General features: G+C 46.8%; 1 protein-coding gene across 4 annotated transcripts in view; it reads right to left on the minus strand.

Annotated features, from left to right (window-relative positions):
- Nucleotides 1-27095, minus strand: part of CCDC9 (coiled-coil domain containing 9) — a 347944-nt gene that overhangs the window by 123391 nt on the left and 197458 nt on the right. For all 4 annotated transcript variants that reach the window (XM_085625629.1, XM_085625627.1, XM_085625628.1 and 1 more), the window contains one exon: nucleotides 9726-10233. In XM_085625629.1, coding sequence (XP_085481755.1) covers nucleotides 9726-10233 — 508 coding nt within the window. The remainder of the gene's footprint in view (nucleotides 1-9725; nucleotides 10234-27095) is intronic.

The raw sequence follows: 27095 nt of genomic DNA on the forward strand, positions 1-27095 counted from the left end.
GGTGGAGCCTTTCGGTGCCGAGTGATGTTTCGGGGCTGATGGAGATTTCGGTCTCGGAGCCTGCTTCGGTGCCGAAGGTATTATAGGCACAATGACATGAGGTTTGCTCGAGCCCGAGCCACCTGCAGGCTTACTTTTCTTCGGAGCCGGGCCCGAGGGCGGGGCTTCAGAAGATGTTTTTGGATCGCGACTGGGCCCAGCTGGCAGAGTCTTGACCAATGTCTTTTTGGGTGGTGTTGGGGTAGGGGGGCTGGTACTCACAGGCTGCCCCGGATCTGAATCGTCGGCCTCGGACACGATCTGGAGATCTTCGGATTCATCGTCAGGGACATCCTGTGCAAAGATGTCTTCTGGTTCCGGAACTGGCTTGGCCATGATATGGCGTCGAGCTCTTCGATCACGGATAGTTTTCTTCGAACGGAATGCGGCGCAGGTTGGACAGCTGGATTCGTTGTGGTCTGGTGAAAGGCACAAATTACAGACCTCGTGGTGATCGCTATGAGGGAACTTTGCTCCACATTGGGGGCATTTTTTAAAAGGTGTCCTTTCCATCAGCCGCGTCCGGAGTCGGTCCGATATGGTTTTCGACGTCGAGTTTTGAAATTTTGAGAGTTGTAGTGATTGCTATAAGTTTTCTGCTGGAGCGGAAAAAAGTTCATTCGAACCCAATGGCGGAAAAAAACAATCTGAGGATGGAGTGCATGCCCATGCTCACTGTTGTCCAGGGGAGGAGTCACCAATCTTGTGACCAAAGACTTCTTCCGAAGACAACAACAACCTGCAATCATCCAAGCCCAACACCAGATGGCGATCTTATCCTTAGTGTGTGATCTGCAGCTCATATGCCTCGAACAATCCTATTCTTATTGCTCTTGACCTCTACATCCAGGAAACCTCCTCATGGTCTAAGAGTAACGGTAGCCCCCTCATCGGCTTACAGAGCAGAAGCAACCATCTCCATTTACAACAATGGGAATAACCTCATCCAACCATTAGATAAAAACTTAGAAAATATTTGAGGAAAACTTTTCCTCTCATCAAAGAAGCTGCAATGAGTACTGAATCCACCCCTGCTCAAGGCCTTACTCTGTGTGCAACACTAACTCATCACCATCACCTGGCGGGTCTGAGCTCCCCTCCATCAATCGCCATACCAGACTGCAGCCTCACCCCACACGCAGAGCAGTTACTTAGCCACAAAATTTACACCTTCACCCCGACTATACCTCTGACCGCCCCCAGCTTCAACCAATGTCATTACCGAAGTCTGAACCTTCAACAACACCCAGCGACATTTCCCCAGCACTCTCACTCACCCATCTCTCGAGCTCTCCCCCACCTAACTTCAAGCTTACCTCCACCTTCAACCCATCTTCACCTCTGCTGACTCCCCCAGGCCAACAGTACTCCGACACCACAGACATCAACACCCCCTGCCTCCTTGTCCCCTGCTCCAAGACCCGACAACTTGTTCCTACACCTCACTAAAATACAGACTGGATAAGATCTCACAAAACCTACAACTCAAAGCAGACTTACAAAGGCTTATTTGCATCACCATCGAGACGGTCAAGAACAGGTGTTCAAGTAGGAATTCGAGGAGGGCAAGTCTTAATCATGACCAATCCACCAACCACCTCACATTGCCTCCAACACACCTGCCAACAAACTTGATCTCACCTTCTTTGAGGCCCCTGCACCAGAGAATGAGAACCTTATCTTACCCCAATCGCCCGCTCGACCCATTAGACAAAAAAGATCCACTATCCAAAAAAGATCTCCACTCCCTCCTCCTATCATATAACTCATCATACTCTGATAACATAGGTAATCAATCAGACTCTAATCCAATCCATTCCTGCAAACCCACACAGAGAACTGAGGCCCATACTAGTTCCTCCTAAGCAAGGCATCACTAGACTAGATATACCCAACAGACCAGGTGGAGGCATTGCCTGAATACACCGCAACAGCCTATCAGTTAAACAAGTGGGGGAAGCTCATTTTAGCCCATGCGCCTGGGAAGCTATCTGTAAGTGTGTGATTGAAGGGCTAGAGTGGCACTAGATGGTTTTGATCTCCAACATGGGGAGCTGAAGGTCAAGAACTTTGGCAGTCCTCTGCGTAACCACTACATAAGAAGCACTCTCCTCAGTGGCAGTACAAGAAGGTGAGAGAAGTCTGAACTTGGGGAAAGTTTCAAGTCCACTTGCTTCTTGAAGGTAATCATACCGATTTTCTTAGAGGTATGTTGCCGTATTTCATCATTCACATTTTAATCTTTGTATGAATTGGCAGCAAATAAGGAATGCAATGTATGTGTTCTCCCATATAGAGGTGGAAAGTTGAGTAGAGGAGGCGGCACTGTGACCGAAGTCGAGCATGGCCTTGGACAAGGTAGTAAATGGGGGTGACTCTGAATCGAAGAGCATAATGGACAGCTCGTCATTAAGGATCTTAAGAGTGGGAGCATGGACCTGCAGAACTCTTCGATCAGCCTTATAAACTTGGGTCGTGTAGGGGCGAGTTGCGGGATCGGCTCAGAGGTCAACCGACTTAGAGAGTGAGATCAAGAGGCATTGCAACTCCTTCATGTCTTCTCAGTAGAATGTGAGTAGCAGGAAGGGGTAGAGTTCACCTTGGATTTTTTTGTGTTTTTTTCTTTGACTTACCTGAAGACTTGGAGTACGAGGACAACCGATTGTGCAAATGACTCCTGCCACTTCTGGACTAAGAACGAGCCTGGGACCGACTCTTCGACTTGGATGACTCTTGTAGCTGAGTCTTCCAGTGCTGTGCGACTTAGAGCTTCGCCTTGAGGTCCCATATGGCTTTTGGGTTTCTTACTCACAGTGTCACTCCAGGCCTTAGACATGGCTCCACGTAGGTACCACAGTCAAACCGGATGACGATCTTTCACATATATGCTCGTGCAGAACCGCATAGCGCCACATATCAGTGTGCAAAGGTACTGCTCAAAAATTTCTAGATCCAGTCTGAGGTCTGGGGAATATTCAAAAGGTGAGGAATCTGTGGTTAGACCATTCACTATTGTACATTGTTAGTCTATCAGAAATACTGAATCATAGGGTTTGTGAATGCTAAAACCATTTGTACACAAGGCCCTCACTCCTGAGACCAGCTGGAAGAATGTTCCGGAAAGGAACAGCCATTTCAGAAAAAGATTGATGTTGGGCATGTGCCGTTCTGAAATCGATTACTTCTAGGTAAAATAACTCCTGCTTTGTTGTAGGAGAGTGGCATCGACTGCATAGTTGCCCCTAACTTTTTGCTGATGTTTTGACAGTTTTTTTACTCTAGCCAGGCTGTGGCCCTGCTATCCAGGACCCCAGCCTATCTGCTTCCTGTCTAAACTGATGTGAGTACTCTAGGTGCATACCAATTGGATACGAAGGACACCCTGTGAGCCCCTTGTAGATGGTACCCTAGGTACCCAGGGCATGGGTCCCTCAGAGGCCTACCAGGGGCTGCAGCACTTATTGTGCCACCCCTGGGACAGCCATACAAACTGACACCACCAGACCACTACTGTAGTCTGGGTAAGGTGGTGCTTGCACCCCTTACAGGGATATAGGTATCCTGTATCCCACTTAAATACAACACATATATCCTCATAGGTCACCCCTAAGGCAGGCCTTGCTAATCCTACAAGGCAGGGTGCTGAGATGTGTGAGGGGGAACCCCTACCTGAGTAGGGCCCCTCTGCAACTTTCGTTAAAACTATTGCGAGGTTGTTTATAGTGCAGCCATACCATATACTCTTAACCGCATTATAAGTAATCGCAATAGCGTGATAACTTGAGTGGCTGTACAGAACCATGTCATGTCATGTTTGGTGTCAAGCATCGTGGAATCATACCCCCAATCCAGCCGTGGGAGTGAGGGCATGATTCCCCCCTGCTAGAGGGGTGATATGGTAAAAGCGGCAGATTTTAGACACCAATTTAAAAGAGCTCACATAGTACAAAATAGATGCTACCCGCCACCCACACGACTCTGGCTGCCTGTTGCTGGGCAGCACTCCAGCCACGGCAGCTGGACAATAGGGATCTTGTAGCAGGGAGGTGTCCCCACCTCCCCAGACAGACTATGTGGATTGGAACTGGGTGGGTGCACCTTAGAATGTCTTTCAAACTTGCACGTAGGCTTCTCCAGTGCCTACTTCTGCATACACCGGATCAGACCGGTTCAGGGGCATCCTGTCCCCTGCCCCCGGCGGGAAACATACAAAGGGGAGAGGGTGTAGCCACCCTTTCCCACCTGAATTCCCATTGGTGGGCTTGGATTCAGACACTCCCCTAATCCCTGGATAAAGGCGAGTGCAGGGTCCCCAAAGACTCAGATTAATCCTGGACAAGAACTTTGCTTCAAAGACTTGAACCTTCGACGAGCTGCCGCTCAGCTGAATGAAGAAATCTTCCTTGGGGTAAAGGAGTTACCCCCCTGCTTGGCAGGCACCTGAAACACTGCAAGTCACCCGGTTGGAACTCCGCTGCTCCTACAGACAACGAAGACTTTGGCCTACCCGGAGGTGGGTTCCCAAGCATCCCAGAGGCCAGTGAGTGTGCACAGCAAATCTGAGCACCATGGACCCCGTGGGTGCCGAGATACCCAATACCCCAGGACACCGGCCACCTCTTGCACAGCACACGAACCCGGCGCGTGGGGAAGTTGTGCTTTGGCCCATCATTGAGCCAACCTTTCAGCATCACCTGTGCCAAAGGACGACGCTCCAGCCCGCTCCGGCGACCCGTGGGCTCATCTTTACACACTCCAAATTGCGGCCTCCCCCGCGGTCCCTTGTCTCTCGACTGGTGGGCCCTAGCGGAGGTCAATCTTCACTTCCAAGAGCTCCCCTGGTTGCTCCAGGCCTGCTCTACAGTCTCCTCGCTGGAGACCTCGCTCAGACATCGTGGGTCTGCACCGTAGCTGTTTCTTGATCCTTGCGTGGGTTGCGGTTGCCAAGGCTTAGTGGATACAATCCGGACACTAACACCGCAGCAGCCTTCATCCTTCGTGGGACAGTCACACTCCAGCAGCTGGCCTTCCTTGAAGCCTCCTGGACTCCGTGGCTGCTGATCCAAGCTACCCGTCTTCAACCTGAAAACACCCGACATTGAAGGGCTCTTTCGCCTAAGGCCCCTGGTCACTGGCTAGTGACCCAGCCTCTGTCCCCTCTGCTTTCAGGTCCTTTTCTTCAAGATCTACATCTTCAATCTGCACGACATCGACGACGCTTCACGCTGGCAGCAGTTCTTCACGTTTTTTTATTGAAAACGAGACATCGACCCGACACTGAAAACAACCTATGCACCCGGCTTCCCTGGGGCAGGTAACAGTGGTACTATCGTGGGTGTGGGCCCTCCAAGAGCTTAACTCTAAACTCCTGAACTTGAACTCCTGCTAGAAGTGTCCAGATTCTTGCAATTTCCAACCGCGACATTTCCCATAGTGTTTAATAGGGATCCCGACTGTGGTTTAAACACTGCACACGCTTCCCGTGGGTCCCTTTCCTCACTACCTTGGGTGGTTTCGTAAGGGGCCAGCGATCCTAAGTGCCCTAGGCACTGTCTCGTGGTTCTTATACCACTTTTTTAATATATGGTTTGGTCCCCCCCTGGGGCCCTGTGATTCCAGTGCTATTTATTGTTATTATAAATGCTTTATTGAATTGTATCTTTACCTCCAGCCTCACAAGAGATTAGTGGGATTTGTTCTTAGAATAAATACATATATTTTGAATATATACCTGTGTGGACTACTCTTTCATTTGGTCATTCAAGAGGTTATCCATGGTAAAACAATAAGCTTAACACTCCTTCCAGACTTAGCCTGAAGGCTGCTCTCCACAGCTACCACTAGGATAGCTTTCTTTAAAGGTTGTCTTTTAACCTATCAACTTAAGAGTCGAATTGGACTAGTGCAAGGTGCCCCCTATAACTAGTGGACAGCATATGCCAGGCCAACTTCACATTTGTTTACAAAAAACATCTTGAAAAAAGTAGCTCCATAAAAATGCATACTCTAACAGTATTCAGTACCCAATGTAAGCTGGAATGGATTGGGGGAGCAGAGTTGCATTTTTTTAGCTGAAAATGAGAGTCCAACTCAAGAAGATACAATCGCACTGAGAGGCTACGTGAATTTGGAGGTACCCAGCAAGAATGGTATTGTCAAGATCACAGTGTGTACTAACCAATACATGGGCTGCAGTTCTTGGCTAGGCAGTCAACCCTAAGGGTTTTCTAAGAGTGCGCCAGTGAAAAGAGTTGACTTGGCAACTTTTTACATATTTAGAACCACTGAAAGTAGACCAGAATAAAGCAGACGGATTTATTTTATTGATGGAAATAAAGGAGAGACATGTATGTTCATGAAGTGTGAGTTCATATGTGTGCTTCACATTCACTAAATGCTAATAACTGGTTAGAAACAAAGGAACTCGAAATTTGCAAGGCTGAGAAAATAGTCCCTCATGTACTGAAAGGTAACCCAGATGTCCGAAGCAAGGATACAAATCACAAACCAAAACATGCTGAGAAACAAATGCTCATCTGGATGGGACAAGCAAGATTAGGGAGGAGAACCATCAAATCAGAAGCATGGAACCGAGACATACAAGAAAGTCTTTGGATCATGAACAAGTGAAGACTCAAAGGACACCAAGTATACGGGATAGAAAAGTCTATTGCTAAGTGACAGCTAAGTCGTCTAGGTGAGACCTAAACATAACATTCATGTGTAATTACAAAGATTAACTTCACCTAGAATGGTATCTTGGCAATCAACAACATATGCTTATTGTTACCCAAATTTATGGTACTCATTTTATGAACCTTGGAAAGATGAAAGGCTAAGAGGACTCACCAAATTTTAAGTTGTGACCAAGAATTTTAACACAGGTCACTGAAGTAAACAAATTAGTTAACTGAGCCACAAGACCAGGCTAATAATACAGGAACCAGTTAGCTATCTATCTGGCTCCAGAGATACCCACCCCTCCTACCCTGTTATAGCATGACATGGACAACTGCATCAAACAAAGTGGAAAGGTCTAATAATGAAACACCCACTGAGCGGCTTTTTCCAAGGTAGTTTACTGCGTAGGTAATAATTGTCTCTTTGCTTCTCCCTGGCCCAAAACCATTCAGTCATGATGCTAGGAGGCTGAGAGGAGAGATGTCTGGGATTGATTTGTTGAAGTACTTGCCCCAGAAAGAGGAAAATGGCAATGGAGCGGTAGTGATCCACAACCAAACTATAAAGTGTTTCTTTTGTGTGGAGGGGCATATCCACACCCATCTAACTCTTGAGGAACAGATACTATTGCACGAGAATTTTTCTAACTTTTAGAACCTATCAAATACTAGTCCGTAAGATTAAACCTGAAATTCACAAGAGTTAGGTGAACTGAAATAAGCTCTCAAACAAATAAAGCACACGTAAAGTGATGATTTTGAGAGAATTGCCTTTGTGGTTAAGATTGCGAGGGCAAGGATCTTAAGATCTGAGCCAATACCAGGACAAAAGCCAGTTTATGAAAAAGAGATTCATGCTCCACAGCCCTGATCAAGGTATTGCAGAATACAATTTGCAAAACATTTATCTTCGATGTCCATGAAGGCAGTAATTTTGGGGATTAGAGACATTTCCCTTTTTGTATATCAGCTGGAGCATGGAACAGTGCCACTACTTGAGAATAACTTGTGTAAGTAAACTTTGATTAAAAAGTAGTACAAGAACAGAAGCCCAGGTGAAATTAAAAAAGGACAGGGGGTTTGCGGTTTGGTTCGTGAACACTGTTTTTTCATCCTTCTTTTGATGATGGAAACCGTAAGATTGTTCCCTATTCCTTTGGATAAAGAACTGTGAAGATTGCTAGTTGACGAAAACCAGGTTTTTTCAATGTCTTGATTTGATACAAACACAAAAAGGTATGGACCTTATCCTTCTGTCATTAATCCATGCCTCTAAAAATATGGCCCGCTGAACTTCAACTACCATTTGGCTATGTAAAGTTACAATATAAGCTAATCTATTGATGGATGCTCAAAAGGATTGAGGAAAAGATGTATTGCATGTTAAGACTGCATTTCAGAACGTATCCCTTGCATGTTTTTTAGTGTTCCAAATAGCTTCTTTTTTTTTTTAATCTCTTTTTGCAAGTGTTTTACTCGTTGCACTAATTTGAGGTCTGATGTGTTTATTAGCATTTGTCTTATTAATCTAAGTAAACCTCTTTTCTCCTGTTTGAGTTATATGCTGAACCACAAATTGCTATGGGGGTTTTGCTTTGAGATGACTTATTAGGTATTTTAGTTTTTTTGTTGACCGTGGATAATATTCCACTTGATTAATTCTACTTAACCTCTTTTCTCGTTGAGAACTGGCCAAGTTCAATAGTAGCTCAGACTTGGATAATATTTCCTGGACACTGCAGGCCCATTTTTGTCTTTTCAAGTTCTCAGTCCTTGTCTTGCCCACAAAAGTTGCGAGTTTTTCGGAAGGAGTATTTAAAGTTTATGATATCAAAGAACTGAGGCAGATGGTCCTCTTATACTGAAGAGAAAATCAAGAGGCTAACTAATGTATAGTCAAAGATAGCTTCCCTGGAAACAGAGAGGAGTTGGAGTTACTGGTCGACTGTAGTCAAATCTACAATTTAAGATTCACAGGCACACGGAATAGAAATCCCCGACTAGTATCTCCCCTTGTTTATTTCTTTTTTGTGGTGTTGAACCTGCATGTAGAATCACCCATAATTCATCCTGTATTAGAGTTATTCCATCTTCATATGGAACAGTCATAAAGTCTGCATTCAAATCTCCTTTAACTATCCAGCTATCATCCAGATATCATTTTTTTTAGCTGAGAATGTTTGTATTTCCCTTATGGATGCTCTTTTATTTTTCGGGGCTGGATTAATATATACATATTTATTAATATAGCAGAAGGCTTGTCGCTAAAGGGCCAATTTTCAAAATGAACGGCTTACATAGAATAATTGTCTTTTTCTAGGTTCATTATTTTGAGTTATCGTCCAATTTTTTGTAAACGCAAGTTGCCCCTTGGTCGCCCCCTTCTAGTTTCCCAGTTTGCATACTTATGAAAAGCTTTAAAACCTGACAAGGGGACATAGATTTCACACCATGTTTCTAGGCAGCATTTAAAAACAAAAAAAAAAAAAGATTTTCCAACACTTAATCATTCGCATTCCTGTGATAAGCATTAAAGGCTTCCCACGTTCCACTAACAGAAGTGTTTCATACATGCCTCTTAAAAATAACCATAGCAAAGTTTGTCAAACAACAGAAAGAAAAAAAAAAAAAAAAAAAAAAAAAAAAAACCTACCACCACAACAAATTTGAGAGAAAAATATGAAATGTTAATATTGGTTGAGCGCCATTTTACTGGAATGCAACTTGTGTACACCCATGATGACAAACTGACATGAAATACACACACACACACTATCAGCCAAAAAAGTGTTTAACACACTAATGTATGCTCCATAAATCAATCTGCTTCTAGCAAATTAGAATGAAATCAGTTGAATATAACTTGACTGGAGCAGTAATTATCCTTTCCGCAGATTTAAGACTTTTAAATTAAGATCAATTTTTGCAGCAAGGAAACATTTATCTACCCTCAAACCATCAGCTCTAAACGAAAAATTGATAAAGCCCACACCCAGGTGTCCTTACCAGATACATCGCTACTTGCCGGATGAGAGGTTCTGTTATCTGCTTGGGGAGGGCTGTCTTCACTGCTACTCTGAGGGGTCTGCAGCTCCATGTCCATTTGCTCCCCCCAGTCTGTCACTGGACAGTACCCCTCTTCTGGGGAGAAGGGACTGAGAGGTTTGCATTCAGGGCTCCTTTCCATAATACCCTTCTCAGTAATTGTAATAGTTAGTTTTGGAGCAGGAGTCATTTCATTTTTACCAGCATCTCCCAAGTGGCCTTGAGACTGCACACTTTTTGTATCTATCTTTGGGTCAGCATTCTCTTCATCTTCCTCCACCTCGTCGTCTTCTCCTTCTTCCTCCTCCTCTTCTTCCTCCTCTACTTCTTCCTCCTCTAGTTCCTCCTCTTCCTCATACTCTCCTTCACCAACCAGCTCTTCCTCTTCACTGACATCCTCCCACTGAGCATCATCATCACCATCTGGAGCAACCGCTTCTGTAGGAACCACCACACTTTTTGCTTCTCTCTGTATTAGAGGGGAACAAACTAATTTTAGTGAAAGTTATCTTTCCCTGCCAAGTTACAATGCTCATAAATTACTTTAAGCCTAAAGATAATTAAGCCAGACCTTTAAACATTAGCAAAGTTGTCCAATGGTATAAGAAGGAAACAAACAAGATAAGGAACAGTGAGAAATGCGCAGCATTTTGAACAGCCATCAATAGCTACAGGAATGGAAAGGAAGAGCCAGAGCGAATTAAGGGGACCAAAGTACATTTCAAAATGTCGTAGTGCAGTGTAATTGCCACAAATAGGTTTCAATAATGATTGTTTGGCTTCAATTGTAAGGTATTAATGAGGAGGGCCAGAAAATGTCTCTTGAAAAGTTCAAACAAATGAGTTACTTACTTTCGTAATTTTATTGCTAATGGATACTTTGTCTAAATGCAGATTCCTCACTATGTGAATCTACCCAGGTGCCAGACTGGATCCTCAAACTCTTGCCAATAGCAACTGTGTGCCGGTAGATGGAGACATCAGTCTCCGGCATGACTCCATCCCGCCTCCAAACAGGAGGACACAGAGCTGCAAATAGCACCTTCATTTCGACTTCAGTTTATTCAATTACATTTTCCATGCCCTCAGATGTGAAGTGTGACCGACAAAATGAGAAGATTGACACGGTTCATGACCTAACCAGGAATCTTTCAGCTTTAGAAATGTCCACTTCAGTGGCAAATGCCAGCACCAAGATGTCATTTTAATCCCACATGATAATGAAAAGATCAATTTCTTTTTTCTCTTGTGTACCGGTAATTTTTACTATGTCATTTTTTATTATGTAATTTGTAAGCTATTTATTATCTTCATCCGTGGCAAAAACCTCATGAAATTTATGTGTATTAAATGTTGGTAAGGAAATAAAAACAAAAAAAAAAAAAACTGTCCACTCCAAAGAACATAGCGGAGAATGAACAGGGCAGTAAAGAATCTGCAATTAGACACCATATTGGACTTAAAGTTTGGGGACAGGTTCTTAGTCACAAACGTGGCAGACATCCACCTTATTACAAGTGCATAAGTAATGCACTTGTAATTATTTATTTATTTGAAAAGTTGTATAAAGTGCAAACAAGACCCAGAGGGGTATCGGAGCGCTGTTCAAAGAGGAAAATTAACATTGACATGAAGAAACAGTAACCGTACAATACAAAAAGGCAGCATAAGAGGAACCTGAGACATAAAAGAAAATGTGGGTGCTAGGGGAGGACGTGGTAGCAGATGGATAAACAGGTAAAAGCCCTACTAGATGAGGCCGTGCAGTTTAAGCAGCACACTACGTCCAACCAATGACAAAATACATTTCATGTACAAAGTAAAAGTGATTGTCAAGTACATATTTCAAAACATAAAGAGAAAAAGATAGTCATGCATACATTTCAACACACAAAGGGAAAATAATTGTCAAGCACTAGAAAGTGACTATCACATGACATAGAAGCTATTGCTGCTGAAGTTCTTCCAGAAGTAGCCATTTGACCTGTTTCTTGAATGAAGCAGTTGAGGGGTTGGCTCTGATCTCCGTCGGTAGGGCATTCCAGATTCTTGGAGCCATCCAAGAGATGGTGCTATTGTAAGTACTTTTATTTTGGTGGTTTCAGGAATTAGGTATTGGAACTTCTTAGGTTTTGACTGGAACCAGAGAGCTTGAGTTTCTTTGCCAGGTAAACGGGGCTATTGAAGTGAATAGCTTTATGGGTCAGACAAGCTATCTTGAAGCGCATCCTTGCTTCAATGGGACGCCAGTTAAGTTGAATTAAGTCAGGTGTAATATGATCATGCTTTCTGGAGCCTGTGATTAGTCTGGCAGAGGCGTTCAGAGTAGCTCTTAGCGGAGCTAACCTAGATTTAGGAAGCCCAGCTAGGGTCACCAAGCCATATTCTACTCGCGAGATAACAAGGGATTGGACTACTGACTGGATGAGGTAGAAAAGGTTTGATTTTCCTAAGAGAGTTGAGCTGATTGTCACTCTTAATGGTGGCACTGATGTGTCCTTGCATGTTTAGAAATTGGTCCAGGGTGACACCTAAAGAACAAGCGGAGTCCACCATATGCGGAGTGCAGTTGAGTGCAGAATTATTTTTGATCCAGTTTTGCGTTGGGGTCTCTTGGTTGCAGGGGGTAATCAGGAGGGAATTTAGTAACAGATGGTTATGTGATAGCCATTGGCGAGTTTTGTAGAGTGTTCCATTAAGAATTTTAATGTCATCTGGAGAGGAGATCTTCAAATACAGTTGAGTATCGTCCGAGTACATATGGTACTGAATGTTTGACCCGTTCAGAATAACAGTTAGCGGTTCCGTGAAGAGATTGAAGAGCGTGGGTGAGAGTACAGATCCTTGAGGTACCCCAATAGTGACCGTGGTGCTGGCAGCCAAAGATTGCTTGACTTGATTCTTTGTGTTCGGTTATGCAGGAAAGAGGAGAACCAATTTAAGACAGGGCCAAATAACTTAATTAACCTCCTGCAAAACAGGATGAGGTTGTCATGTTTGATAGTGTCAAAAGCAGAGGACAGGTCCAGAAGAATTAGAAGACAAGGCATATCTTGGTCAAGAGCTCTCAAGGCGTCATCAACAATGTGAGTTAGCGCTGTTTCTGTACTATGATCTGATCTAAAGCCTGACTGATGTTGGTCTAGGAGCTGAAATTTCTCAATGTGGTCGCAGAGCTGTGTGTGAACGCATTTCTCAAGCAACTTCGCTAGAGACATGATGCTGGTGATCGGCCGGTAGTTATTGGGGTCTGTTTGGTCTGCATTGGGCTTCTTGGGGATGGGTGTGACTTGCCCCATTTTGAGGCAGTCTGGAATCCTCCCCTGTAAGAGAGATTGTTGGATGATCTTGGACCAGAGAGGCAGAACGGCCAGATTCAGGTCTTTGAGCAACTTAGCAGGGAGTGGATCACTGAAATGGGTGGATGGTTTAAGAGATGTCAAGGAATGTGATAACTCCTCCAAGTCTGGGAGTAGGAAGGAACTCCAGCCGGCATTGTTTTTGGGTGTGTACTCTGTGGGGGTAAGGCGGAGCACTCTCTGCTGCATGTACTGTTGAACCTGAGGAGCTCATCGACAACAGGTTAGCAGCGGCACGTTGCAGCGCCCGATCAATACTCCTAGACTTTTCATAAAAGTACATGAGAAGTCCTCCTCACTGGGACCAGCGGTTTTGATTGCGGGAGCATGATTCGCCTGTTTGATGATAGCAAACAGTTTTTGGGGCCGTTTTTAGCGCGGTCAAGCTGATCTCTGAAATGATCTGATTTAGCAAAGCGAATGTGTGTTATAAGAGCTTCTCATCTTCCTTAACTATTTGAGACTAGAGGTGGAGGGGGCATTTCTCCAACGTCTCTTAGAGAGCCTTAGATTACGTCGTTCATCATTAACCCCTTCAGTGACACGCCCTTTCCCCCTCCTGTGCCGGGCGTTGTATTAGTGGGTGGGGTTCATGACGAGACTATCTCGTCATGGGCACAGAAGAGGTTAAGGGCACGATTGAACCAAGGTTTGGATTGTTTGCAAGGAATCCTTTTGAGTTGCTTCTGGGCTGCAAGGTCGAGAATGTTGGACATGGCGTTGAAGTAGTGATCTGTCAACTCTTCCAAATTATTCATGTGAGTGGGAGGTTCAAGAAGATTCTTGCTCAAGTTGGAGAGGTTAGGAAAGTTGAAGTCTCTCAGATTACGAGTCAAGTGCTTGTTTTTGAGCGGTTGACCTTGTTTAAGCTATACCTTTTCTTGAATGTGAAAGGAGATTTGGTGATGATCCGACCAATCACATGGTACTATGTCATCCAGTAGAATGATGTGATCTCTAGCTATGATAAGGGCAAGGGTAGCGCCCTTGGAGTGTGTGGGTCTGTTGCAGGCCTGTATATAGCTGAGGTCAGAGAGGAATGTCTTACAAGAGCAAACTAGTGGATCATTAGTGTCATTCCAGTGAAGGTTGAAGTCACCAAATAAGACGGATAAGATATCGGTCACTTTTGTGATGGAGTTCGTCAAACTCTAAATCAGGTCTACAAATCAGATCTATCCACCAGAAAGAGTGTCACCAAACCCAAGTAACTAGTTCTTCTGATGGATACTTTTAACCACACATTTCTCAACTTGCGAATCAGTGCAAAATGCTTTTCAAATAGAAGGGTATGAGGAAAAGTGGATTTATACAAGGTCCTACAGGACTAGGACTGAGCAGGTATAATGACCATACCTGCGGGCCTAAGAGTGACTACAGTAGCTCCTGGTAGAATTTTGGCTGGATGCCCATACCACAGCTTGGCAGATGTCCAAAACAGGAATACCTTGAACCAGGGCCAAAGTAGCATCCTTTACCTTTGAGGGGGGGTGAAACTAAAGGTCCTAAGGAGGATACTTGTTGGGCAAGACCTATTACCACATTACGTAAAGGATAATATAATTAAAGAAGGTCCGCTTTTGCAGCAACTTTACTTTCTTCGCACTAGCAAATCCAACAAAGAGCTGATCATCCTTTTGGTACCCCACTGTTCTATCAATATGGAAACGAAGGGCTGGTCTGGGACCATTCAATAAAGCCTCTTTTTCGTTGTTATAATATGGGTATTTGTATATCGCAGACCTCACCGGGTAGAGTATTCTGCATTGAAAAGTAGGAGCAGTTTGGGTCAAGCGAGGGCCAAGACTACTTGAAGAAAAAGGTCTTAATTTTCTTGCAAAATTATACAACTGAGGAGGCAGCTCTGATGTGCAGGGGTAGGTCATTCCAGGCTTTGGGAGTGAAGTAGGGGAAGGCTCAGTTTCTGAATCGGATTCTGCATTGCAGGGGATATGTGAGAGTAAGAGTCTGGCTACACAGAGGAGTTGGGTAGATATGTGAAAGTTATTGCGCTTGTTAAGGTAGGTGGGAAAGATATTGTGCAATGCTTTGTATGTGTGTGGAGTCTGAAGAGTGGATGGGTAGCCAGAGAAGGTCTTTAAAGTGTGGGGCGATGTGGGTGCTGGGGAGAAGTCTAAGAAGCAGACTTTTGTATGGTGTGGAGTCTTCTGGTCAGTTGTGCGTTTGATTCCTATGTAGTGCGTATTGCCCTAATCACTTGCTGATGATGGTTGGTTGATAGTTCTGCGGGTGCTGAACGTAATAACCTTGAAAATTAGGGGCGTTTACTGCAGTCAACAAAGATGGCTGCCTAAAGCAGGATGTCCACTCCCAAGCCCACAAAATCCACCAGCATCCGCTATTTTACAAGGCAGACTTCTGCCTCATTCACACTGTAGCCCACAGTAAACCGCAGCCTGCTGCTTAGATCAAGAATCACAACCATCCTGCCCCTGGAGCCGCTAATTTTAGCAGGACAAGAGCTACTGCAGGCACCTCATGTCCAGAGAATTACGAGTTGGCCCCTGGCCTGGAAATTATGCTGGTGCCATGACAAGGTCGCAGAAGATCCTGGGGAGCCCAATGGAGCCTGTATTGAGGGATACCTCGCCCGCTGCTGTCAAGGGTGTAACCATTGCGATCAGGGTAGCGGAGGACTGGGCCTGGTGGCCCACAGGAGAGCGGAGGCGACCGGGCCTGCTAAACCAAGAGGGTGCGGGGAGCCAGTCTGGGATATTCCTGGGGGCTCTCTTCCGGTCCTGGACCACGGGAGGGACCGGCTGATGGTGCCCGCCTTAACTTGGAGCCTAGGGAAGAGTTGTGGAGTGGTCGGGGACCCAACTACTAGCTTCAGCAGAAGCCAGTGCACACCCTGGGTGGCTGTTCAGCACAGGGACCAGAGGTTGCACCTTACCCCTGCCCACATGCCAGTACTGTGCTGGGTGCACTGGGGTGGGCTGCTGGGTGCCTTGCAAAGCGAGGGTGTAGCCTCGAGCAGCCCCTGAGAGCCCTAGGGCAAGCTGTCTTCCCAGTACAGCTGCAAATACCAAGCGCTGCTTAATGGACGAGCCTGAGGAGTGGGCTCTAGGGGCCTTGGAAAATGGGGGCCCTTCAGTTTCTTGCGGAGGTCTACCGTGGCTACATTATTTGACACAATCAAACTCTGGAGCATCCTGGATTCCGGTCTGGCCTTAAAAATCACATTCTTTTGTTTATATACCAGACACCATAGCAGCTAACTGGAGCGCCTTGGTCCTTGGATGGTGCGGGATAACTTTGGTTATGTGAGCTGGGTCATACTTTGCTGAATGACATATTTCCTGCCTATCATGCTACTGTTCTTCTAAACATCACACAGTCCCTGGGGCTTCGGTGCATGAACTATACTTGAAGTTTGATCCCGCTACAGTTGGGGAAAGAGAGTGGCGTGAGAGACAGTGGTAAAGCCATTCAGGCATCGGTCCCCCTGCCTGGACCACTCCTACTGCGACTTGCTGCGGCCTCACCATGTGTGCGCATGAACATGGTCCAGGAAGCCAAACCCATGCGTTGTCTTGGCTTGTGGGCTGTTGACATTAGTGTTGGTCTCTCCAACCAAGGTGGAAAGCAGAAACATGGCTTACAGGGGAGTTGTGGCAGCTCCCTGATGGCTCTAACCCTGCTAGCATGAGGAAGATCTGTGTTGGCGACCCGGGGGCTTTGCACCCACCCGCAGTTCCTGCCATCATGGGCAAGACGGATCCCATGAAACCCAAGCTTGGGTTTGAGCCCCGTAAAGACGCTTCTCGCAGAACCAATGAAGCAGGTACTCTGCCTGCGACTATGAACTCCCTCACTTCTGAACCAGACACACATGCTTTGTTACTCAAGATGAGCGCCAGTCTTCAGTGTATAGACTCTAAAAGTGATAATCTGACATGCTGTCTTGACAAGCTGGTGGCTAGCCTCACGAAGCATGAGACACTTACCACTGTTGCCGAGCAGTGCCTTTCTTCATTGAAAACTGAAGAAGCAATCCTTGCTGCAGACTTCCATAAACTGCGCATTGAATTGCTAAATGTTTTGGCCAAAAAAGGGGACTTGGAGGCCCGCTCTTGGCAAAACAACCTGCGTCTGGTGGGTATCCCTGGAAGGACAGAGTGGTTTGTTGAAACACTTATGTGAACTGTTCCATGCCAACTCCTTTTCCAAATGCTTTGCAGTAGAAAGTGCTCATCGCTCGCTGGGACCCCGTGCGGTTTCCGGCACACCTCCATGCCCTATTGTGGCCAGACCTCTTTACTATCATGACCGAGATCCTGTGCTTCGACTGGCTCGGGAAAAGGGCGAGCTCACATACCAAGGCTCTGGGCTTTCCATCTTTCCGGCCTTTACCCTCAGGGTGCACGAAGCACGGTGTGCTTTACAAGATGTCTAGACACATCTCTGTGACCACAATGAGCCCTACATCATTCTATACCAAGCACATCTTTGCTGCAAATTGAATGGGAAAACAACTATATTCATGTTGCCGGAAGAGACCTTCCTCAGCATCAAAACTTCCTTCAGACCGCGCAATCGCTGCAATACCCAGTCCTACATGAATGGCAGTAACACTGGCCTCTCGGACATCATGGGCCCTGACACTTGAGATTACAGGCCCTATCCACATTGGCTGCCTCTGGTGTGAGGGAACGATGACATATTGAACTTAGATTCTTTATGCTAATTGATTCTCAGTTATGCATGGAATTCATAAATAGTTTTATTGAATCACAATGCTTGTGACTCCTGACCCTGTGCAATTACTGCTTAGTGGCACCAGATGTCTATTACCCAACGCCTTAATTTCCCCCCTCTATGATTGCTACTAATATCAAGACGCTCTCTAATGGGGCAATCGGCCCTACTTGATCGTTATGTGGGCAGGGTGGTTGTCTGCTTTGACTTTACCCCTCCAGGTGTGTTGCCCGTCTAAACAGTTAATTTTTGCTGATTAATCGTACGCCACCTCTTACTACTGTATTAATATGACAGTTTCTGTTTCTAGGGTGTGCATGAATGATGGGGATGATCTTTGTGGGCTGGGAGGGCAGGTTATGCTTAAGCTTCTGTTTTCTTTATGGTTCTAGGTAATGGCTGCTGACCACATAGAACTTACTGGAACTATGGATGCTTGCCTGGGTGGGATTGATAGGCACTCCATGGAGCCATCTAGTCTCTCCCACGTAGCTGGCCCTCACGCATGTCCCTGTTTACTGGCACGCATGCTACGGTCTCCCATTTAGAAACTTGAAATTAATCTTGTAACTCTGAATGTGTACAGCCTCGGTGATCCACTGTAGGAAGCTGGCTCTATATATACTAGACCAAAGTAAGGTATAGGGTGTAAAGAGTCCAGTGGATCCCCAGAGGTATAGCAGAGGCTAAAGCAGAAAATACATTACTCTCTTTTGTGGTAGTGTGGTTAAGCAGTCAGGCTTATCAGAGGGTAGTGTAAAGCACACTCAGGCATAAAATGTCAGACACTCAAAGACTGAATCCAGACCAATTGTTTGTATAGAAATCTGTTAATTTGTTATTTTTATTACTAGAACCAGGATTTACTCAGTAGCAGGTGAGTTATACTTGATATACAATGATATTTTTCAAAATACAGTGTGCACTATTATTATTATTATTTAGAGTTTGTAGAGCGCGTAGTCACCACGAGGGTATCCCAGCGCTAGAACCTTGTTGCTCAGGAGGGTGAGCGGCTAGGTAAGAGACCGGATTAGGGGAAGAGGAGAGTTTTGAGGGTTTTTCTGAACCGAAGTAAATCGGGCTCTGTTCTGACGTTCAGAGGGAGTGCGTTCCACTTGAGTCCGGTGTTTACCGAGAAGCGGCGGCCCCCTATCCGGGCCTTTTTCACCATGGGGATCGTGATAAGGTTTCCGTGCTCTGAGCGAAGCGCTCTCGTGGGTCTGTAGGGGGTGATCCAGTTGTTTAGTATGGGGGGGCCGGTGTTATGGAGAGCCTTATGGGCCAGGCAGAGGGCCTTGAAAGTGACCCTTTCTTTGATCGGGAGCCAGTGTAGCTTCCTAAGAGCGGGTTTGGCCGATGATCTGGCCGGGGTGCTAGTTAGGAGTCTGGCGGCGGCGTTCTGAGCCTTTTGCAGAGTTTGGAAAGTGGATTCCGGGGCGCCCAGGTAGATGGCGTTGCTATAATCCAACCTGGATAGGATTAAGCCCCGGATCAGCATAAGGCGCGACTGGAAGGGTAGGAGAGGGATTACTTTCCTGCAGGATTTAAGTAACCCGTAGCAGGTTCCGGCCGTCTTTCTGGCCTGGGTCCGGAAGGTAAGGTCGGTCTCCAGCCACACGCCAAGGCTCTTGACCTCCTTTTTGGGAGTGGGAGGATCGCCCATGCAGGCGGGCCAGAAGTTGGAAGGGATGTTAGTGGTTTTTTGTCCGAGGACCAGGATCTCTGTCTTGGAGCCATTAAGCTTCAAGGCGGAGTCGCTCATCCACTGGTATACGCTGGTAAGGCAGTCGTGGAGGTTGGAGGGCTCGAGTTTGGGGTGGGAAAGAGTGACCACCAGTTGCGTGTCGTCGGCGTAACTGACGATGGTGACTCCGAAGGGTGAGACAAGTTCCTCCAGTGGGGCCATATAAACGTTGAATAATGTAGGGCTCAGGGAAGAGCCCTGTGGCACACCGCACTGGAGGGGGATGGAAGAGGAGCGGCTTTCGCCTTCCCATACTTGATAGGAGCGTCGGGAGAGAAAGGACGAGAGCCACTTCAGGGCTTTGCCCTTAACTCCAACAGTCCCGAGGCGGTGGATTAGAACCTGGTGGCTGACCGTATCAAAGGCCGCACTTAGGTCTAGGAGGACCACTGCCACTGATCCTCCTGAGTCGATGATTTCCCTGGTTCTTTCCACTGCCACAAGGAGTGCAGTGTCTGTGCCTTGGCCACACTAGTTTTGTAAGAGCATACAAATTAGTTTTACAGTCGAGAAAATGGGTTGTAAACTCTTTAGAACTCTTGAAATTACTTTAGATTACTTTTTAGTAACTTTTCAGTTACTTATCTACTTTTGCACAAAACATTCAGTTCACACAGTCTAAGCATAAAAGGACATCAGTAAGCAGGTTAGCTCGTTTGAGGGCACATAGTTACTCCTATTGCTGTACAAGACATGTTCAACACTTGTATGATTTCTCAGAGAAAAGCCTCTATACAGCCCTAGGGAGCAAAATGAAGTGTTAGGTTGGCAGGTAAGTAAACGGTTTTAGGAATGGAGTTGGAGGCTAGAAACAAGGTTCCCCAAGGTTTGGGTTGGCACTCCAGGTGCACCACCAGGGGCATTAGGGTGGCCGGGTGCAGGCTGCCAATGTTAGCCAATGGGGGACCTCGGTTGGGGGCTGCTCATGGGCAGGCCACTCTGTCTTGGGAGACTAGCTCCTGTGGTTAAGGTAAGGGCATGGGGGTCCCAAGTTAAAACTGAGTCCACACCACCAGTGGCGCAGGCGGGTGCAGAGTGCTTAGGTATCGGGAACCCAATGCTTTTCTATGAAGGTTGCCGTTTTTAGATTTCTGCTACAGGCTCGGTCCAGGAAGTCTTCCGAGTAACCAACAGCTGGGCAGTGTTAGACCTGGTTGCCTCCTCTGTTTTTGTTTTGTTTGCTGGTTTAAGATGCTTTGGGCACTGTGCCACTGCTATTCAGTGCCACAGTGGAAGTGCTCCCTTTGTTAAAATGATGCATTGATTAGAGACTCCATGATTGGGTTATTTGATTTACTTGTCAGACCCTAGTAGAGTGCACCATGTGTGCCCAGGGCTTGTAAATCCAATGCTGCTGGTGGGCTTGCAGCACTGGTTGTGCCACCCACAGAAGCAGCTTGTAAAGTGTTTCTCAGGCCTGCCATTGCAGAGCCTTGTGCAACCTGGTACTGCCATGTTGACTGGGCAACTGCATCCATTTGCCAGTCCCTAAACCTTCCCTTTTCTGCATATTAGTCACCCTATGGTAGGCCCAAGGGCAGGGTGCATTGTAAGTATAAGGTAGGACATGCCCTGGTGTGTGTGGCATGTCCCAATAGTGAATTACAGCCATTTTCGTTTTTCACTATTGCAAGGCTACCTGTTCCCCATAGGCCAGAATGGGCAGTTTGATTATAACATCCATTATAACATCCTATAATCCGAACTGACACAGGGAACTAGGTAGAATTTCGGGTTTAGTATGCCTGAACTCAGAATGATAAAATACATCTTTTAGTGAAGTTGGTTTTAACATTCTGTGTTTGAAAATACCACTTTTAAGAAAGTAGGTATTTTCTTGCTTAACCGTCCAAGCCTGCCTCTGCTAGGTTGTGTATTGTGTGTCTGGAGTTTGAGTGACAGAGGCTGGGGATTCCAGGAGACAGGGTGAGTCAGCACAGGGCTGAATAGAGAGATCTGCATGTAGATGGGTGGGAGGAGTTGCACCTGGGACCTGAATAGGGCTGTGCCTTTCGCCACAATGCTGGCTCCACCTGCTGAGGTGCGTCTGATGTCCCTGGCCTCCACTGTAAAAGGAAAGAAGGAGTCCTGTAAACAAAGTGCTCCAAGACTGACCAGAACTGGTTTGGACTAGGCCCAGGCCTCTCTGCCTTCAGAGAACAAAGAGAATAGTAGTATAAATATGGGGACCCAGACCCCAAGACTTTAGATCACTTCTGGAACAACAAGACAAACCTCTGCCAAGGAGAAGAACCAAAGGAAGCTGTAGGAGTTGGACTGCCCCCCCTGCCAGTGTGCTGTGTTGTTGGGTTGGCCTGCAGTGGTGTTTTCATGAGAGGAGAAGGAACTTTTAAAGAACTTTCATCATGTTGCAGAATATTACTCCAAGGGCTTGAACTTGTGCTTGCCTCCTACTGAAATTTCAGGGACAAAAGACTTCACCACCAACTCCCCTCTGAATTTCCTTGCTGGAAATTCGGTCTGCAGAAGCCTGAGTGTTGCTGGGAGATGGAAGCGCGATGCAACGAGAAGAAGCGTGTCGCCGCCGCAGCTGTTGCCGCCGCATCACCGGAGAAGCGTGCCACCGACACATCACCAGAGAAACGTGTCTTCGTCGCAGCTGTTTGCCGTAGCTTCACCGGAGAAGTGTGTCGCCACTGCAAGGGTCGCCGTCGCATCACCGGAGAACCGTGTTGCAGGGCCTATCGCGGCTCCACAGTACAGATTCTCCCTTCCATTTTTTGCTGATTGCCTCCTCTGTTTTTGATCGGTTTGCTCGTTTTAGATGCTTTGGGCACTGTGCCACTGCTATTCAGTGCCACAGTGCAAGTTCTCCCTTTGTTAAAATGATGCATTGATTATTGACTCCATGATTGGGTTATTTGATTTACTTGTCAGACCGTAGTAGAGTGCACCATGAGTGCCCAGGGCTTGTAAATCAAATGCTGCTGGTGGGCTTGCAGCTCTGGTTGTGCCGCCCACAGAAGCAGCTTGTAAAGTGCGTCTCAGGCCTGCCATTGCAGAGCCTGTGTGCAGTCTGGTACTACCAGGTTGACTGGGCAACTGCACCCACTTGCCAGTCCCTAAACCTTCCATTTTCTGCACATTAGTCACCCCTATGGTAGGCCCAAGGGCAGGGTGCATTGTAGGTATAAGGTAGGACATGCCCTGGTGTGTGTGCGTCATGTCCTAATAGTGAATTACAACCATTTTCGTTTTTCACTATTGCAAGGCTACCTGTTCCCCATAGGCCAGAATGGGCAGTTTGATTATAACATCCTATAATGCGAACTGACCCAGGAAACTAGATAGAAATTAGAGTTTAGTATGCCTGAACTCAGAATGATAAAATACATCTTTTAGTGAAGTTGGTTTTAACATTCTGTGTTTGAAAATACCACTTTTAGAAAGTAGGTATTTTCTTGCCTAACTGTCCAAGCCTGCCTCTGCTAGGTTGTGTATTGTGTGTCTGGAGTTTGAGTGACAGAGGATGGGGATTCCAGGAGACAGGATGAGTCAGCACAGGGCTGAATAGAGAGATCTGCATGTAGATGGGCGGGAGGAATTGCACCTGGGACCTGAATAGGGCTGTGCCTTCCCTCCACAATGCTGGCTCCACCTCCTGTGGTGCATCTAATGTACCTGGCCTCCACTGTCAAAGGAAAGAAGGAGTCCTGTAAACAAAGTGCTCCAAGACTGACCAGAACTGGTTTGGACTAGGCCCAGGCTTCTCTGCCTTCAGAGAACAAAGAGAATAGTAGTTTAAATATGGGGACCCAGACCCCAAGACTTTAGATCACTTCTGGAACAACAAGACAAACCTCTGCCAAGGAGAAGAACCAAAGGAATCTGTAGGAGTTGGACTGCCCCCCTGCCAGTGTGCTGTGTTGTTGGGTTGGCCTGCAGTGGTGTTTTCATTGCCAAGGAGAGGAGAAGGAACTTTTAAAGAACTTTCATCATGTTGCAGAATATTACTCCAAGGGCTTGAACTTGTGCTTACCTCCTGCTGATGTCTCAGGGACAAAAGACTTCACCACCAGCTCCCCTCTGAATGTCCTTGCTGGGAATTCTGTCTGCAAAAGCCTGCGTGTTGCTGGGAGCGCGACACAACAAGAAGAAGCGTGTCGCCGCATCACCAGAGAAACGTGTCTTCGTCGCAGCTGTTTGCCGTCGCATCACCAGAGAAGCATGTCGCCACCGCAAGGGTCACCGTCACATCACCAGAGAAGCGTGTCGCAGGGCCTATCGCGGCTCCAAAGTACAGAGTTCGCAGAGCGGCCGCCGGGCATACACCCATCGTCTACACGTCGTCGCATCAAGGGCGCCATCTTATTGCATCGGATTGTCGCATCGCATCAAGGTGCCATCTTGCCGCATTGCAACCGGGCCGCAGTACGAGAATCTACGCATCACCTCTTCAGTAAGGATCAAGACGCATCCCCTACTCTGCGCAAGCATTGAGGCGTGACACATCGTCTCCCCCAAAGCAAGGAACCGACGCATCTCCAACGCTGCGAGCCTTTTGTTTATTTTGCGCTACGCATCCAGGTACTTTTGTGAGAACTTTGTTGCATTCACCATCAACTTGAACTAAGCTTCTTCTACCATCTTGAAGTCAATTTTGAGTACAGTATTGTGGTTTTTGTCATTTGTGGTCTTGTGTTAAGTCTATATAAAGAATACTTATTTTTATAAAACCTGTGTGGTGTCCATCTGTAGTGTTTTCACTGTATTACTGTATGTGTTCACAAATGCTTAACACACTGCCTCTGAGATAAGCCTGTCTGCTCCTGCCAAGCTACCAAGGGGGTGAGCAAGGGTTATCCAGTAGTGTAATCCCCTTTCCCTGACTTAGGAGCAAGGGTCCCTATTTGGTCAAAGGTACCTACCTCTGCCAACTAGAGAACCCCAGTTCTAACAGGCAGGTAAGTAGAGATGTGCCTCGATGTCAGGACACGTCGGGATCATGTCACCAGGATGCAGGGTCAGAGACTTTAGGGGTGCCTTTTGACGTTGGGAATCTGCTTACCCGTCTGGTCGCGGTGGAGGAGGTTGTCGTGAAGAGGCTACAGGTGTCGACACGGAACCTTGAAGGTGACACCCGCAATGGTTTGGAGGTCAGAACCGGTTGGGGACCACTTCAAGATGGATGGACCATCAAGACTCAGGTCATGGACAACGGGTGCAGAGGTAAGTCGTGGAGCAGGGTGTTTTGATCCCACAGAGGCTGGATCTTCTTCTGTGGACAGGGCCGCTGTCCTCGGGTGTTTCAAGTCTGTATTGAAGTTGGGAATCAGTCCCCTCTAAATCTGGAGGACGCTGATCCTTTTTGGAGGCGTTTTCTTCCGAGCCGCAGGCATGCCGGTAAGGCTGGGGCCAAGTCATTTGGGCCTGGAGAGTTCACTGCTGCGACGTCTTTGGGATTAGGTCGCTGAGAACTGGCTTCTGGATTCAGGGCTGCCCACCAAATACTGTATTTAGAGATCATTTTTAGGGGCCTTGAGGTCAGTAGCCAATTAGTTACTGGCCTTAGGGTGACTACACAGTTGGCGCGCTCACCCCACGTGGGGGAGTAGGCACAATACCTAACAGGGATTGGTGGGTACATGCCATCTGCAAGATAGTTGTCACTGAAAAGTGGGCTTCACCTCACCTCCCCCACCTGAGGGGTGGGGTTGGCAGAGGTGGGCACACCTTCTGGGCTGTTCTAATTTTTCCCGCCTGTCTTCCTGCCTAAAAAGAGGTTGAACACCTCCGCCCAGGAAAGCCTTCGTTTATGGGCCCAGGGAGCGAAGGCTCCCATCCCAGGGGTCAAGAAACTGGTCTTGTGAGGGCAAGCTAGTGTTCACCAATCAGAACCCCACCAGTGGTTGGTTTGGTTCAGGGGTCTCATCTAGAGGGGTCCCTTAAGTGCAGGGAACAATACATCTGACACTGGAACCAGTGCAGGTTTATTATTCTGAGATATTTGCTACCAAACATCCCAGGTTTCAGCAAAGCCATTATGGTGCTGGGAAACATGTAATGACCAGTTTCCAGACCATATACTCAGGATGGATTTTATGGGCACTTATGATATCTAAGAATGGCCTTAGATATTATAGGGACCGGTCTGCTAATGCATGAGATTTAGGGCACCTTGCCTTAAGGGTGACTTACCTAGGCCTCGTGCAGTGCTGGGCAGACATGGCACACAAGGATGTGTGCCATGTCGACTCTTCACTTTCAGATGCACCACAACACGCAGACTGCAATGGCAGTGGTGTATGTTTGGGGTGAGAGGTCTCTGAAGGTGGCATTATACATGCTGCAGTCCTGAGAGGCCTTTCCATGTCTACCATGCCCTTGGTACCATAGGTAACCCGTACAAGGGGCTTAAAAGTAAGCCAGAGTTGTGCCAATTGTGGAAACAAAGGTACAGGTTAGGGAAAGAACAAGGGCCCTGGGAACCTGATAGGCAGGTACCCAGGGCACACACTACAAGTACAGCAAAAATCTGGCAAAACGTAGGGTGGGGGAGGTACTGAAACAGAACCCACTTTCCTACATCCACAGAAAAAGCAAAGGGTGCTGGCCTATTTGACGAGTCATAAACCTTCATATAGCACTGTTGCAGGAAACACATCTTCAGCGCCTTTTGCGGGTAACTGGGCTGCTCATGGAGTGTACACAAACTACTCAGCCTATGCCAGAGGGGTTTTCTCACTGATTAGGAGGGTCCTCCTTGTTCCCCTGCTGGCGGAGATTCATAATCCACAAGGTAAGATATGTCATACTGCAACTGGTCACTTTACCATACATAACTACAGTCCCAATGTTGATGATCCAGAATTTGCCCTGATTGTCTGGAGACGCAGTTTAACTTTATCTCTCGGTAGGGTTATTTGGTGTGGGGATTTTAATCTTTTCCTAGACAGAGATGCGGACTGCTCTAATCCCACATCTCGCACCCCCCAGGCTGCAGCCCGGGCCCTGTGCGAACTTATAAATGTCAATAATCTGCTTGTCCTTTGGAGGGCCTGTTACCCCGAGCTTAAAGAAGGCACACATTTATCCACTGCACTTAAATCCTAGGGTAGAATGGAGTATTGGCTGGGTACCCCAGATACTTACGGTTGGGTTGTGAAAATCAACCACTAACCTAGGACCCTCTCCGACAACTTCCCTGTGGTTCTCACCCTTGCCCTCCCTGCTACTACACATGCCGACTTTGCTTCACATGGACGCTTTCTCCTCAGGCGCTATTAGACTGCTGTTTCGATCTGATATCAAACACAACATTTTGGGAAACGTTTAAAGTTTACCTAAGGGGTGGGTGTATATCTAAGCAGTTCACTCTCTCAGGACCATGGCTGGTTCGTCGGTACACAGGCTGGGCAGCTGGGTGCAGTGCAGATACGTCATCCGGGTGTGCATGTCAAGATGTCCTCACAGTCAGGGTAAGATTGCTTGGAGAGGCGATTTCGTGTGAGAAAGTGCCCTCTTTCTGCATGGTATGCCCCCACG

Source organism: Triturus cristatus, chromosome 9, assembly GCF_964204655.1.
Source record: "Triturus cristatus chromosome 9, aTriCri1.1, whole genome shotgun sequence".
NCBI classification, from domain to species: Eukaryota; Metazoa; Chordata; class Amphibia; order Caudata; family Salamandridae; genus Triturus; species Triturus cristatus.